Here is a 16,547-nt window from a genome sequence, read left to right as displayed (position 1 = left end):
GGGATAAGACTTCCAGGTTCACTGGAAGGAATTAAATAACTTTACCCAAACAGTCCCCTCCTCCTACTGCCCAGTGCTTGGTCTCCCAACCCAGGTGTCCTTATCCTTCCTGTCTCTACCAACCCCCTTCCCCATCCAACATGGCTCCCAGGCCACCTGTCCATTTCACCTCTATAGCATCTCTTGACAGTTATCTCCAGTCTCTCCTCTGACCCTGCCCCCAGCTTGGGGCAGGCCTTCATCACCTCCCACTTTAGCCATCCCATTGATTCCCAAAATACAAGATTGATATGTCAACTCCCTACAGCGTAAACTCCACTGGCACCCTCTCTCTAGAATCCAACACTAAATGCTCTCTTGGACCTTCAGAGATCTTTCCTTTCTAGCCTCCTTACTCCTTTACCTCTTCCTGCCCTGCTTGGTCGTCAACCCAGTGACCCTATCTTCCTTGTTCCTTCTGCCAGACCCTCCATCCTTCAGCTCTGAGCCTTCCCTCAGGCTGTCTCCCAGGCCCAGACTGCTCTCCTTCCCCTTCTCTGATTTCTGACATCTTGGACCTTTTTTTTAAGTAAACTTTTTATTTTAAACAAATATAGAAAAGGAAAAGGAAAAAAACAACATTGCCACATAGGCAGCAGAGCACTGGATTTGGTATAAGAGTACATTTCCATTTCAAGGAAGCCTGTCTCATAAATACTCCTATTTCAAGCTGTCCAGTTTTTCTTTGTCTCTCTGAAGTTGTGCTTTCAAATGAACTTTGATTAAATTTTCCAACTTAATAAGATAATTTTCTATTAATTTCATTGGAATGGAGTTACAAAAATGAAATTGTCAATTTTTTTAATATTGGCTTTAATTACCCATGAACAGTAGTGCCCATGAACAGTTACTTAGATCTGACTTTACTTGTATAAAATGTGTTTTGTTTTTATTTTTCTAGTTCCTGAGTTTTGGCAGGTATACTCTCAGGCTGTCTAATATTTTAAATGGTTTAAAACAATGTTGAACAGTATGACTGACAGTGTAATTTCCCTATTTTTCTTTTTTGATTGAAATCTGTGTAAGCGCTAATTTTGTCTGCGATAATGAATCCATAATAAATTTTACTTCTGACCTTTTTTTTTTAATATTTGGGTATATCTCATTTTTATAGTACTTCCTGAAACCACATATCCTTGAATTCTGGTTTTTCTTCTCTTATCCGTTTCCACCTCATAGGTAAATTCATCTCATCCACATTCTAAATTATCATTACTTGTTAAATATTTTACTCCTTGTTTTCTTCACTGTCCTCCTATCCTATTCCTGTTGCTCCTCTTTCCTCTGTTTTACTTCAACCCACTATTCCTTTACCCTACCCACTCCACCAAGAATCCCTCCCTTGTCCTCTTCCCTATCTCTTGTTTCTTTCTGACTTTAAAAGACTTCTTAAACCCTTCTGGACATATCTGTTGTTCCCTCTTTTGATACATTCCCAATGAGAGTTGGGTTTGAGGACCATCTGCTTTCCTCCTTACTATCTTCCATTTCTTTTCCCCTTTTTTGCTTCTTTTGTATGACAAAAATTGCTCCTTTTTATCTCTCCCATTTCTTTTTTTTTACTCACCTCATCATATTCAGCACAAGTCTGTCTTTCAGATACCCAATTAAAAATGAGTCATAAAAGACTTATTTTCATATAGAAGTAAATAATTTGACCTTATTGTGTCCCTTATAATTGGCCTTTATGTCCTTTTTATTTCTCCTGAATGTTATATGCTAAATGTTCCCTTAAGTTCTGTTGTTTTTGTCACAAATACCTGAGTCTTTCAATACTTTAAATTTCCTTTTTTATTCATTCAGGATTATCCTTCACTTTACTGGGTAAGTTATACTTGATTGTAGACATAGCTCTTTTGCTCTTCAAAAGGACCTATGATGCTTTAATATATAGTAGCTGCTGGGTCTTGATAATCCTTGTTATGGTCCCACAATATTTAAGTTGGGTTTTTTTGTTAATGCCAATATTTTCTTCTTAACTTGTAAGCTTTGAAATTTGGTTATAATATTTCAGAAAGTTTTCCTCCTGGGTTCTCTTTCAGGTGGTGATCGGTGGATTTTTTCTATTTCTGCTCAGCCTTTAGGACTTGGGGACAATTTTCCTTAATAATTTCTTATAGTATTGTATCAAAATCCTTTTTTTATCATAATCTTCAGGCAGTTCCACTATATATTTTATTGGATCAGTTGTTTTTCTGATGAAATGTTTCACATTCTCTTCTACTTTTTCATTCTTTTAAATTTATTATTTCTTTGTGTCTTAGAAAGTCATTAGCTTCTCTTTATCCAATTGTAGTTTCTTAAGTCTTTTATTTTCTATTTCCAAGTCCTTTTTAAGTCCCCCCCCTTTTTGTTTGTTTTGTTGGGAAATAGGGTTAAGTGATTTTCCCAAGTCTATATCAGATGTCTGAAGATGGATTTGGCCTCCAGATTCCCTTTTCTCCCCCTCGCTTCCTTTCAGGAAACCCTGTGCATGGTACCATTTGCCATTTCTCGCTGAAAAAGGAGTAGCTTTTTTTGGTTCTATTATCTTCCTCTGAATCTGTATTTTCTGTATTCTCTGTGGTTTGGTTCTTTCTCCATTGCTTGTTCATCTTTATTTTTTGTTTTATTATCATCATCTATTATTGTTGTTGTGATTCTTATTACTATAGTTATTAGTGTGCTTAAGTTGTAATCTTGAGGATAAAGCTCCAAGCCTCAGTTCCTTCTTACTATTATTTGCTGAGGTCAGTCCTGGGGCTCAACCTTGGGCTTTCCTCTCCACTCCTAAGCCACAGCTAGAGCCCCCAGCCACACCATCCTACAAATGATCTTGTTCCCTAAGGTCTTTCAGGGGGCTGCAAACATCAGCTGCCCTCTCTGCCCAGGAACTAAAACCAGGGACTCTGTTGTCCTTCAGGTGCCCCTCCCCGCCAGGTCCCCACCCCTCTCCTGCTGGACTCACCAGGTGGGTGATAGGATAGTGGTTCAGACCAGCCAGGATTTCTGGTCCATACAGCTGTGCTTGGCCGGCTCCACAGTGGAAGGTCCTTCCTCCAGTCTTCAGCCTGACCTTAGACTACATACTGTCGTTCAGGCAGAACCTCTGCCCCTGGGGGCTTTCCTGGATTCTTCTCCATTACCCTGACTTGTTTCTTTCCATTGCTCTATTATCCCTCTGAGAGGATGTTTGAGGGTCCAAAGTGTTCCAACCCAGCTGCCATCTTCCCAGAATCCTCTCCAGGCTTCTCTGAAGCCCAGTAACCCCTCCTAATTCTAGGGCCTTCCTTTCCCCCATCTCTGTTAGGTCTTCTTTAGCCTGTCGGTGTGACCAGGTACTAGGTTTTCATGTTTCTGGTGTCCCTGGTTCAGTTAGAGCCAGACATGCAGAAGGTGATATTTGTGGACTAAATATTTTATAGTCTTATGATGTTGCCATCTAGCATCCAGGCTCACCTGGACTTGACAATGGATTTTTGTTTTGTTTTTTTTGTTTTTGCAGGGCAGTGGGGTTAAGTGACCAGGTCACACAACCAGGTAAATATTAAGGCTGGATTTGAACTTAGGTCTTTCTGAATTCAGGGCCAGTGTTCTATCCACTGTGCCACCTAGCTGCCCAACAATGGTTTTTGTTAAAACCTTGAATATAAAAATTTTATTAGTTAAGACCACCTCTTTGCCCATCTTAAGAACTCCAGTTTTTGTACTGTCTGGCTGTGTGTGGCAAACATTTTTTCTTCATAGCAGTGGTTAGCATCTTGTCCTGTAACAGTCACAGACGAATCAAGGACAACCCTTCCACTTTGCATTCTGAAGGTCTTTGTTTTTGGAGGATTGATGAGGCTGTTTTGCAGCAACAGTTTGCCAGACCTTGGCATTTTTTGTTTGTTTCCATCTTCCCTTTACACTTGGTTTGACTGAGCCTACCTCATTGTGAGCTTGAATTCTCCTCCCCACCCCCACCCCAACCCCCACCAGCTGCTTCCACTGAGTCATCCAAGCCTGCCTAGTAGTGTGGAGCCAAGATTTTTAATCCATTTTGTGCCAGTCTGTCTGGTGAAACCAAGGGAAAGACCTCTTCTCAGAACGATGTTTTTAGATGCAAAAAATAAAAAGGCATTGAATCCAAAGTGAGTCACAGGTCAGTGAGAACCAAGAGGCAATTCTTGGCCCTATCCAAGTTCACAGACTCCTTGAGCTCCAGTGGAGAACCTCTCATTGCTATACCATCTATTCTTAAAAACCACAGAATCAAAACGACAATGGGAGGAATGTGTATGGACTTAAAAGGGAAGGGGTTCAGCACTGGGTTCCCTGAAGTCTGCCCCATTGAGGTCAGCTGGGGCCCAGATACCTGACCTCCATGCTGTCCCAGAATGAGACCAGACCCCAGTGTCACTCGTCCCAAGTGAGCCACTGCTGTAGCTCCTGCTTTGAAGGGAAAATTCAAGCCAGTCCCTGGGACCACTCTAACTCTGCATTACTTACAGCCGGCTTACCCTGGCTCTTCCTCATAGTATCCACAGAAGCTTCTTTTTGTGATCCTCTGCCATCCTTCCACTCTTCTCCATAGCCTTGCTCCATAGAGGATCTTCAAAAACAACCCGACTCAGTGTTGACCCTGTTAGTCTTGCGGCTGACATCTCTCCTCTTCCTTCCATGGCCAGACTGCTAGAAATAGCAGCCCACTGCAGCTCAGCCACGACACTGCCCTTCTTTGGGGTTCTCTTCTGAACCCTCTTTTCTGCCCTTTGGGGATCTTGTCAGGTACCTATGTCCTCCATCCACCTTGACATCACCACCTAATTCAGTTTACCCAGAAGAATGCCGCTTTCTCCTCAAAGCTGCTCTTTGTCTTAATTTCACTAATTCTTTTGGGAGCAGCATTACCATTCTTTCTATTTCTCACTTTCCTTTTTTTTTTTTAAGGTTTTTGCAAGGCAATGGGGTTAAGTGGCTTGCACAAAACCACACAGCTAGGTCATTATTAAGTGTCTGAGGCCAGACTTGAACTCAGGTACTCCTGACTCCAGGGCCAGTGCTCTATCCACTGTGCCACCTAGCCCCACCCTATTTCTCACTTTTCTAAGTGAGATAGCCCAAGGCCAGCTAAACCATCTCTCTCTTACTTTCTACTCCTACCCATCTGTCAGAGTCCCTGCCATGTTGCAGAATGTGGAATCAGCAAAGACCCAGGTTCAAACCTGCCTTTGATCGTTGTTTGCTCCATGACCACTCTGAGCTTCAATGAGGGGCCTGGACTTTCCATACTCTGGGGAACATGTCTGGGTTATTCTCAGAGTCTACTATCCAGGCTTCTAGCTTCAGATTCTTTGTTATTGCAACTTCTTACTCTTGCTGCATGCCTCCCTATCTTGGCATTCCAGGCCCTTGACATCCCGTCTGCATCGACTCTGGTCCTAGCCTCATTCTGCATCCCCTCCAGTCTTGTGTGTTCCTGTGATTATGCCTTTACCCATTCCATTTCCCCAAACACACACCACCTCCACCATCCCCATCTATCAGAAACTGCTGTGGTCAGGATGGACATGTGTGTCCATGGGAGCTTGCATCAGAAAGACTGTATGTGGGGGGGGGGGCTTCTGTAGCTCCCTCTTCTTGGAGCTCATTTCCTCATCTTCCCAGCAAAGGACTGACCTGTCCTTTGTTGTTGGGCTACAAGTCTTAGGTCCACAGTGGCTTGCCTCCCATCTTCCATATCTTTGACTGCATGTCACCAGGACCGCTCCTTTGTATCTCCTTGCTATCATTCCCCTCAATTGGGTTCCAAGTTCGTCAAGTGCAGGGCTTTTTGTATCCAGCTTAACTGTCTCCAGTCTTGCCTCATATGCTTAAATTGCATCAAATCAAATGGACCAAGACCTTGAGTGACTGGACCCATTTAATTTTAATCTTGTACCTTCCAGATTGTGTGAAGAGGGGCTAAGATTGCATCTTTCTTTGACTGGTCTTTAAACTATGTGAGGTCTTTATTAAGCATCCATTTTACTTTTTAAAAACTATGCCTGTCCTCCAGTACTTGTTTTTTGAAGCAGTCCCTTTCTAATCACGACCCCCCCCCACACACACACACCTGCCCACTGACCTTTTGGAGGCAACATTCTCCCCACATCCCTTCCTCATGTTTCACCCCTTCTCTGCCATGGAGGAAGGAAATAGTTCAGCCTTTCAACATGAGTCCCCTGGAACCAAGAGTCACTTCAGGACTCCCTTTAATAGAAAGGAATAAAATGACTTTTCCCCCACATCTCACATGTACATTGTGGATTGTGTACATAAATTAGCTCCTGATCGTTGCAGTCTCCCGTCTAGGCATGTGACCACAGTTGTATTTCCCTTTACATATACCAAAGTGTTGGTGGGGCTACTCAAAGACAGGAGCACTAACAAATATCTCCCTTTACATATAAGACCACCAGCCAAGAAAGCAGGAATGAATGAACCACAGCCCTTCAGGTCTCCTTCCATTACGTGATCACGCCCTTAGGATGCTCAAGACAGTGGCCATACAGGACAAAAGAACAATTCTTCCTCCTGGGCCAGCATTATGTAGAGAGTCTAATGGAAGAAAAAATCTCCTGGCCTCCTTGTAGCTTGTAGCTTTATGGTTCATCCAGCATATATTAATTCCATTGTGTCATCTATAGGCACCTAGAGGTGCAGGATGTAAATTAAAATTTTAAACTTTAAAAGTATTTACAATAAGTAAAAATGTACCAGATCTTTGATCACCTAGGGTGGAGGTAAACAGTGGTATGAGCCATTAGAAACAAAAAAAAAAGTGAAAGAGGTGTTTTGTGAAAGTATTGTCAATAGTGTTTTGTATTTTATAGTTTCCCAGTCCTCCCTTCCCTGTCCTGGCCTCGGAGGTCTTCGTCATTGTCTGCCCTGGGCATCCAGCTCTAGGACTTAACAGGCATGCGCTCATATGCCCTCCCTGAATTAGTGGGATGGGTGTTGCCATTGTGGTCAAACATCACTCAGGTGAGGGGCACAGAACAACATGATTAAGCTACAGTTCTTCTAGCGGTATATTTGTTAGTGCTTCTGTCTTTGAGTAGCCCCACCAGCACTTCAGAAATTTAGATCATTCTCTCTGACTTCTTTAAAAACAAAACGGGGCATCTAGGTGGCGCAGTGGATAAGAGCACTGGCCCTGGAGTCAGGCCTACCTGAGTTCAAATCCAGCCTCAGATACTTAATAATTACCTAGCTGTGTGGCCTTGGGCAAGCCACTTAACCCCATTGCCTTGCAAAAACTAAAAAAAAAAAAATTGTTGATGACTAGTGCTTTCAAATCTGTTGGTATCATGTAAGCCATTCTCCCAGGTCACCCTCCTTTTGCCCCCACAACTCTATATTTCTGGTCTGGTTCATGGAATTCTTCATATTTGTCGTTTCTGAGGACATTGTAATTTCCCAGGACCTTCATGGACCATAACTCTTTCTTCCCTTCCTTCCCTAGTCCAGGGCTTTTTCCTCTACCATCAGCATTCTGGGGTGGTGTGCTCAAGTGCCAAGGCAGGCAGGCAGTTACCTCATGGTTTCATGGGTGGCCTCCAGAACAGTGCTATCCCAGTGGTTTCATTTCAAATGGGACTGGTTGTCAGGATGGAGGCCTCACCTACAGCTTTCAGCAAGGAGCCCTCCAGCCAGGAAGGGGGCAGCTGGAAGGCTCTGGACCCTGAAGAGTGAGGTCAGTGCTGTGAAGAGAATAGGATTCAGGAAGATGAAATCCAGACTTTGGAGAGAAATGAAGAAACAAGGGCCATGTTGGCAAGTTCAGGAAACTGAGGCAAACAGAAGTGAGGAGACTTGCCCAGGGTCACATATGGCTACAAAGTATATGAGGCTGAATGTGAACCCAGTGAGCCACCAGTTATTTTACGGTAATTTGGAGAGAGAGGTTCCCCTGTCTCCCTCCATCCCCCCCTCCCTGCACACACCAAGGGTTTGGGTGGGTAGGAATCCAGCACAGGCTTCATGGGTTAGAGGCCAGAACCAGAGCCTGAGAGAGCAGAGCAGCATTCTGGGCACCGGAGCAGCAGGTAGGATGGCAAGACCTCTGGGGTCCAAGAGGGCCTGGATCCAACGGGCAGTGGAGGAAAAGCACTTCTGACTTCTGTAGCAGGTGGGAAGGAACTGAGAAGGGAGATCAGTCAGGAGGTGGTGGCCATGGACAAGGCTGGTGGGGGTTGCACCAGGAGCCAAGGTGAGAAAAATGAGAGCTCAGGTAGAGACACAGACCCATGTGGACTGACACAAGCGGAGCCCAGACCACTTTCTCAGAGCTTGTTGGAAAGAATCCACTTGGTGGGGCTGCCCACCCTGACCCAATCCCTGGGGCTGGGCCCTCATCTGGACCATCCCTCATGACCTTCAAGCTGAAGGAGCCATCACAGCTGGGTTTGTTTCAGGCCAGAACTGACCCAGACTTCCTGCAGGAACCAGAGTGGGAATCCCTTGGAAGAGAGGGTGGTACCCTGGCACTCTATTGTGCTGGCTCCTGGGCACAGCAGAGGTCCTGTGCTGACTGCATTCTTCCGTACAACATTCTGATAGAACTTTTCCTTAGAAGAAGTTCGCTCTACACACATCTCATGTGGTCCACACAATCTCCCTGGGAAGTAGGTGATGTCATTACTATTATTATTACTATTTAACAGGTGAGAAACTGAGGCAGAAAGGGAGTGTCTGAGGCTGGATTTGACTCAAGGGGCGACCTCTACCCACAGTGCCTCCAAGCTGATAACATAGAGCTATGGGTTGCTAACAGTCTCAGATGCCCACTAATGGGGAGGGGGTGCAATATGATAGGAGTATCACAGTGTTGTGAAAATGAAGCAGAGCCAAGAAAACAGCGAGCACTGTTGTGATGCCCTCAGCATACCCTTCATGGAGGGAAGGGGTCCCCGGGGATCAGCCTGGCACACTTTCAGACTTTTTAGTGAGTGAGATGTCTATCAATTGGGTTTGTTTTTTTTTTTTCTTCCCTCTGAAAATTACTATTTGTCATGTAGGATGGCTCTTGGGAAAGGGAAGGGGGAAGGATTGATGAGATACTATGGTAATGGAAGAAAGTTTCAATAAAAACTTTTAAAAAAATTTTTCAAATATCAACTGGGAAAAGTACAAACTATCTAAGGATTGGCAGTCGAGACAGAATTTTGGAATCCAGCCCACCCCATCCTATACCTGACTCCACTGGTCTCATCTGACCTAGACCTTACCCTTCCACCTCCCAGAGTGACTTGTCAGAGCCTGCACATTGGCCCCCACTAGGAGTCTGAACTAGAATGGGGTAGATAGACATACTCCCTGACAAGATGGCTGCATGCAGTCCTGGGACTGTTGAGGAGACAATAGGCCCACAGGATGGTGAGGATGATGCTGGGAAGCCCAGTGGGCAGCTCAAACCGGCCATCTCCATTCCCAACCTTCACACTAGAATCTTGCCATGTTTGGTTTGAGTCCCTGGAGGTTCTAGGCTAGAACAGGTCTTGGTCTAGACCAGGGGCAGGAATGTCTGGCTACGTCTGGCCGTGGGCAGTAGAAAGCTGGCAAAATCATTTATCTTGCACTACTAGCACAGCAACAGAAGGCAGGACTCAACTCAGTGAATCTAAGGACTTTTAATTTTATGGCCTGAGAATGGTGTTACATCCAAATGGCCCTTGACTCACCAGAGGAAGCCCCTAACCTAGGCTTGTGGATGTGGACCACGGGAGGCCAGCACTGGATGCCTGAATGCCCTCAGGAGGCAATGAATCATTCATTCTTGAGGTCCCATTTTGCACATCCCTTATTGCCAAGGACATCAATCTAGGCTGGGGCAAGCTCAATCATCCTGGGGAGCTCTCCTGCCTTTACAGCCTGTGCTCTGTGCTTGGGTGCCCGTCATCTGAGGGCTTCCCACCCACCCAGCTCACAGGGAGGGGCAGGGCTCTTTCTCCTCCACATTCAGCACAGTGTCTGTGGTGAGGCCTGCATCCTCTAGGGTCTGGTCTTCTCCTACTTCCAGAGGTCTTCTGGGATAGGAAGTGGAGAGGGTATAGATGGACCTTTGATATCCCACTTTCATCATCCAGTCCAACAATACCTAGAAGAGAAAGAGACCCTCTGGGTCTCTGGAACTGTTCAGTTGGGCTTCCAGAAAGAGACCCCCCCCTCCCAGGCTAGGGACTCAACTTCAGGTGACTTTGTTATTTAATAGTTCAGTAACATTTTCAATAGAAGGGTTTTCTTTGTAATCTTTTTTACCACCCTAAATCCGAGAAGGGGTCTGGAGAGTTTGCTGGAAGGGGATGAGCTATGGCATAAAGGAGATGAAGGACCTTTGCTATTGTCTCACCCCCCCCCCCGCGTTACAGAGAACATGGAAAGGCTGAATCCTAAGTCTTCTGCCGCTAGACAGAAAGCTATAAGCATGTCCCTATAAACTGGGAAGAAACCAGAATGGTTTTTATTCTCAGGCTGACCTGGGGACCAGTGGTCCCTAATACTGACAGACAATTAATTATGGAAGCCCCTCAAGGACAAGTTTAAAATGAAGCCTTGCCATCTCCCCCCCCCCCCAGTCCATCTTGCCAGGAGCTTTTAAGAATTGTCAAGGCCAAGCTGTGATGGAGAGAAGGGGGAGAGGCTCCATGATAAGAAAGGCACAAGGAATGGTTCTCTCTCACCTCCAACTATTACTAGCAATAGACACAGACAAGTGGTTGAACTTCTCTGTGACTCAGTTTCCTTGTCTAAGATGCAAATAACAATATTGCTTGGCTCATTTCACAAAATAATCTCTATGAAGTGCTTTGTAACCATCTGGGGGCAGCGCCTAGTGGGGCAGGCGTGGAGCTCGGCCAGGTGGAAATCTACCTGCAACCAACTGTAGGGAGGGTCTGTCCTCACCTGCTCTCCCCTACTGTGACCAAACCACCCCCTCTCCAAAGCCCACTTTAACTCACCTGAGAGCTACACAGCTTGTAAAACCTCCGTCTGAACACGCGCCCATCAGGACAGCGGAGAGCAACCGCCACCACCTGTAACCAGTAGAAGGGGGCCAAGCTTCTCTCTCCATCCAGCCAAATGAGCCTTGGGGCCCTTTGTCCTGCTCTCTTTCCCAGCCTCCCGTCCTCAAATCACACTGAACATTGTATTTCTGAAAATGTAAGCTGGGGGATGGGGGTGTGGATGGGGGGGGGGGGGAGGCATCTCTAGCAGCAGGAAGCAGTCCAGTGAGTGATGGAGCTCACAAGCCAGGGCAGAAGTTTCTGGCCACGAGAACCAGGTAGGCCCTGATCTGGTATGGTCTTTGGGAAGCCAGGGATGCTCCTTCCCAGCACCCCATTGTCTGATTCACATACAAAGTCCCCCAGCCAGCAGGCCTCCCTGCCCCTCCTGCTGGGGGCCAGAGGCATCTTCTCTCCTGTGTCTGCCCCCCACCCACATTGGTCTGGGAGCTCCTCCCTCAATTCAGCTCAGTTTTTCTCTCTCTCCTGCCCTTAAAGGATGCTGGGAAGCATTTGAGCCCTGTTCTATAGCAATACTGCACTAGCTGTCCCAGGGATGAAGGTGATGGTGCAAGACAATGACAGAGGGTGCCAGGGGGCAGGCTGCTGCTTTAGAAAGATGACATTTGTCACCAGAAGTGTGTGTGTGTGTGTGTGGGAGTTTTGGGAGGTGGCTGCAATGGGCCAAGCCTGAATCTGAGGGGGGCTATGGGAGTGGAGACAGGCTGGATGGGAGATGTGGAGAGGTCTCCACCTCAACTGGGCAAAGATGGATAAATATCATGGAAAAGGACACCTTGAGCTGAGCCCCCACTCCACAGCTCTGGTGGCATCCCTCCTCCCTGGGACAGAAGCTAAGCCCCAGGGCAGGGCAGCAGCTGCTCTTTGTCTTCACTGGAACAGGGTCAGTTTTGCAAGATGGGTTGTGAGGGACCATCTGCATCATAGACCTGATGATATCTTCCCCCCTCCCAAACCCTGTGGCTAGAGAGGGTTCACCACCCTCCCAAATCCTCATCCTCCCTCCTCCCCCACCCAATATGGCACCCAGGCCATGTTACCTAGCACTATCTCCTGTCAAAGACATCAACTCTCCTCTGACCCTGCCCCCACCTGGGCCATTGCAGGGGTACTAGGTCTGCCTGCCTCCAGTCCCTCTCCCCCAGTCCATCCTCCATTCACTGATGTTCCTAAAATTCAGGTCTGACTCCATCACGGTCCTACTCAGGCAGTCTGTGGCTCACCATGCTGCCTCCACTCTGGCCAGCCCCTCTTTCTCCAGGACACCCCCTTCTTCCTTTTCTAGCTCCCATTCCCCTCTTTAGAAATAAGATCTTGTAGACCATGGAAACAATGTAAAGACTAACGGACTGCCTTCTGTTGGGGGGTCGGGGGAGGGAAGCAAGACTTAAGGGGAAAATTGTAAAACTCTTCTAAAAACTTTATAAAATGAAAAAAACCCACAAAGGGCAGTTTAGCTCTTGGGAAAAAAAATAAGCTCTCGGAGGCAAGGGGCTGTCTTGCTCTCTCTATCCCCAGCACAAAGCAGAGTGCTTGGCTATGATGAAAGAATGAGTGAGTGAATCCCTTCATTCGGGGTCTGCCAGTGGCCCCCCCCACTGGCTTTGAGGATCTATTATCCGAGCGGTCTCTCCTCCCTCACTTTGGTTTCTACTTCTAGACTAGTACCTATCATTTATGCACTAAGTCCACTGTTCAGCAGAAACATTACACTGCTAAATCTGAAGACCCCGGCCTAAAGGACCCTGTCTCCACATCCACTTTAGAGAAGGAAGGGTCAAGCTTACTTCTTTAGCTGTCTCGGGAGGCTCTTCAGGTAAAACAAGGACCTAGGGAAGGAAGAAAGGAGGATGTTTATAAGGAGCGGCCCATGGAGGAGCCAACCTCCATCTTGGCCAGGAGCAAAATCTTGGCAAAATCATTTATCTTGCACTACTGTCACAGCAATAGAAGGCAGGCCTCAACTCAAAGACTCTAAGGACAAGGGCAGGGCCAGGCACTGCCCCAGGTCTCTTCCCCTAGGAGATTTTCATGGGCATTTCCATTGAAGCTCAAAAACCTTCCCCCAAACCAGGGGGCTCCATGTCTCCTGTTCAGGGCTGGCCCGGGGGCTACCTTCTTTACTCTGGGCCGCTGTTCAGCAGATGCTGACCGGCAGGTCATGGGCTCAGGCAGTTTCCGTCTCTTGGAGGCCTCTTTGTTTGGGGAGTCACCAGGTGCTCCATCTTCCTGGGCAAGCCTTGGTTCTTGGCCCTAGGCAAAGAAACAGAACCTGGTGAGGAGATCTCCTCTACACCGTTTCTGCCATCCATCTTTTCTACCTGTGTCCCCAGTTCCCAGAACTATTGTAAGCATTCACTCACTTGGTCATCCCATCCAAGGAACTCCAATATGAAATGTAAAGGAGAAAAAGGGGTGCCTGGGATCCCTCCCAAGCTAGAAACCAGGAGATGCTAAGGGTGATGCCCAGTCAAGGGCAGCAGCCCACCCTGCCCTTCAGACCTAAAGTCAGTCTGTCACCTCCCTACAAAAGGATTACTAGGATTTCCTCAGTTTATCTTCAGACTGCTTGCCTAAATTCACTTTTTTTTTTTTAGATTTTTGCAAGGCAAATGAGATTAAGTGGCCTGCCCAAGGCCACACAGCTAGGTAATTATTAAGGCTGGATTTGAACTCAGGCCCTCCTGACTCCAGGGCAAGTGCTCTATCCCTTGCACCACCTAGCCTTCCCCTAAATTCACTTTTAAAAGCAAGAACTCAAGGGTTAGTTTTTCTGAGGACTGAGCAGAAAGCCAGAAAATATTTCATTAAGCATGGGTTCCTTTCTTCCCTTCTGGCTACTACTAGTTCATTTAAGTGTTAATCCTTTTTTATAGATGCCTCTCCCACTAAGCTTTTTAGTCTAAACACTCTCTTGGGGTAAAGCTAGAGCCCAGTGAAAAGGGACACACAGGGGTGGCTAGGTGGCGCAGTGGATAAAGCACTGGCCCTGAAGTCAGTAGTACCTGGGTTTCAAATCTGGTCTCAGACAATTAATAATTACCTAGCTGTGTGGCCTTGGGCAAGCCACTTAAACCCGTTTGCCTTGCAAAAATCTAAAAAAGAAAAAAAGAAAAGAAAAGGGACACACACTCTAGGGTGCCAGGTCCCCCCTACCCCTCAATCGACTAGCAGCTAGCTGAGGATCTTGCTGGAAGGAGTCCTTTCCCAGATACAGAAAATGGGTGCTGGGGCCTTCAAGATCCCATCCTAAGATTCTGGGCTCACAGGGTGGTGGGTCTGGCTTTGAGATACTTGTCTCCAACCTATCTGCTCAAAGCAGCCTTTAATTTCTGCCCATCATGTTATGAATTCGGTATAAATTAAACTGAGGCCGAAGACTCAGCAGGTAAAGCATAGCCAGGTTGCACTTACACCTGGACCAAAGGAATGATAGATTTTGAAATGTTGACAGTCATTTTTCCTTAGCAATCAAGGAAGTGATTTGACTGCTACCCAGGCAGGCCAACTAAAGGGACCGATCTCCTGTCGTGTTGTGTGGGAGGAGTCAAGCCTCTCATTCTCCAATTCTGGACTCCTCCAAGATCACACAGGTCATTTCAGAAGGAACCAGAGCAAGAACTAAAAAGGTCAAGAGGAAAGTGATTCTGGGTCTTTAAGAGCAGAGCTGGATCAAGTCACCTTTAATCAGATCAGTTTAGCAGTTGAAAAGGCTGTTTAGAGAAAACTCCCTCAATTGTAAATAGAACAAAGGTTGGCTTTCTTAATCCTGTCAGGAGCCCAGACCTCTTTCTATTTCTTTGAAAATCCTTAGGACAACTGATAAGAAATTCCTTCTACTTGAATGTTGGCATTCTACCCCTTCTCCCTCCAGAGTCCCTTGAATTGGATGAGCCAGAAGAGAAGTTTCAGATCCAGTTTTCTGATAGTAAAAGTTATTTACTGTGCTTTACCCAGCATAGGCCTCCATTTTGAGAGGTCTGGCTCTCTAGCTAGACCAACCCCCTCCTGCCCCCCCCATGCATGCCTGTGTAATTCTCAATTTAGAAAAATATCAATAAATGTGAATGTTAACCTGCTTCCATTTTGCTCTTTCTTAAGGGCAAGACCTCTGGCAATCTGTCCTGAATCAAGACAAGCTCTGGGAAGGTTAACACATATTTATTTCTAACAGGTCAAAACTCAGTGAGGACCTCTCTCATCTTGGGTACACTTTCTTAACAGGAATTTTTTTTTTTTTGCAAGGCAAACGGGGTTAAGTGGCTTGCCCAAGGCCACACAGCTAGGTAATTATTAAGTGTCTGAGACAGGATTTGAATCCAGGTACTCCTGACTCCAAGGCGGGTGCTTTATCCACTATGCCACCTAGCCGCCCCTCTTAACAGGAATTTGAATCACAGACAAGAAACCCCTTCTGTCATTCCCTGAATCATATTTGAACTGGCAAACTAATTCTTTTTTAATCCCTGATGGTTTTCTGATATGCTGAAATGAACCTCTTCACTCCCTCCCTTAATCTCAACTGAGTATTATTTCAGCCCCCAAAGAATACAAATAACAGTCACTAGGTAAAGAGAGACCAAGATTAAACTATTAGAGTCTTTGGGTCCAAACAGTCTTGTACCTATGAGAAAACACTGTATCACTGAGCCCTTGGCTTCCACAGGATGCCAGAAGATCCTATTAGGATCTGTCAGAACAATATATTACGGGGGCAGGGGCGGCAGAGCCAAGATGGTGACATTAAGGAAGGAATTCCCAGAAACTCTGAGTGAAACAATTTTCCAGCCCAAGACAACTTGGTAAATCCATGGGAAAAGACTGTTTCACCAGAAGGTTTGAAAGAGGCATAGTGCTGCCAGGCTGCAAAGAACTGGAGCAAACCAGCTCCAGCCTTCCAGAACAGCCCATGGGAGCACCTGGGTCTTTGGGGGCACCTGGTCCTTAGCAGCAAGAGTGGTTCCCAGACCTCTTGGCCCAGGGATCACTGAGGATGGCTCAGAGAGTCAGTGGGAGAACTTTGCCACACAGCATGAGCAGCACCAGCCACAGGGCAGCCCCACTCCAAGAACCTGCAGAGACACCCAGCAGCTGCTTCTGGAGTGATCATCCCACAGAAGGTATGGGGGTAGGGAAGGGCTGTAAAGGTCTCTGCTATCCCTGGGGGCAGGATTCTGCTGCTTTGCCCAAACTTGGATCCAGGGCTCAGTTTGAGCCCCCTATTATAGGAGCAGGGACCCCACTTACAGCCCCAGGGCAGAGGGGAATGGCTGTGTTCATTCAGAGAAAAGTTAGAGCCTTTCATAAGACCTAGGAGGAATTAAGATGGAGGGAGATGTCCCAAAAATTCCCCAAAACTTTGGAAGCACAATAAAATCAAGTCATAGGCTAGAGAAATGAGCAAACCACCGAAAAGGAAAAAGAATCTGGCCATAGAAAATTACTTTATCCCATTGAGGATGAAAATATATTCTCAGA

General features: G+C 46.4%; 1 protein-coding gene across 11 annotated transcripts in view; it reads right to left on the bottom strand.

The window, feature by feature from the left end:
- Positions 1-4,028: 4,028 nt before the first annotated feature.
- UBXN8 (UBX domain protein 8) overlaps positions 4,029-16,547 on the bottom strand; it is a 33,047-nt gene continuing 20,528 nt past the window's right edge. For all 11 annotated transcript variants that reach the window (XM_074228259.1, XM_074228260.1, XM_074228261.1 and 8 more), the window contains 4 exons: positions 13,185-13,322; positions 12,857-12,898; positions 11,004-11,078; positions 4,029-10,141 (listed from right to left, as the gene is read on the bottom strand). In XM_074228259.1, coding sequence (XP_074084360.1) covers positions 9,968-10,141; positions 11,004-11,078; positions 12,857-12,898; positions 13,185-13,322 — 429 coding nt within the window. In that variant the 3' untranslated portion in view covers positions 4,029-9,967. The remainder of the gene's footprint in view (positions 10,142-11,003; positions 11,079-12,856; positions 12,899-13,184; positions 13,323-16,547) is intronic.

This window comes from Macrotis lagotis, chromosome 3, assembly GCF_037893015.1.
Source record: "Macrotis lagotis isolate mMagLag1 chromosome 3, bilby.v1.9.chrom.fasta, whole genome shotgun sequence".
In the NCBI taxonomy this organism is placed as follows: domain Eukaryota; kingdom Metazoa; phylum Chordata; class Mammalia; order Peramelemorphia; family Peramelidae; genus Macrotis; species Macrotis lagotis.
Note: the sequence above shows the minus strand (reverse complement) of the source record. Positions and strands in the feature narration are given on the sequence as shown.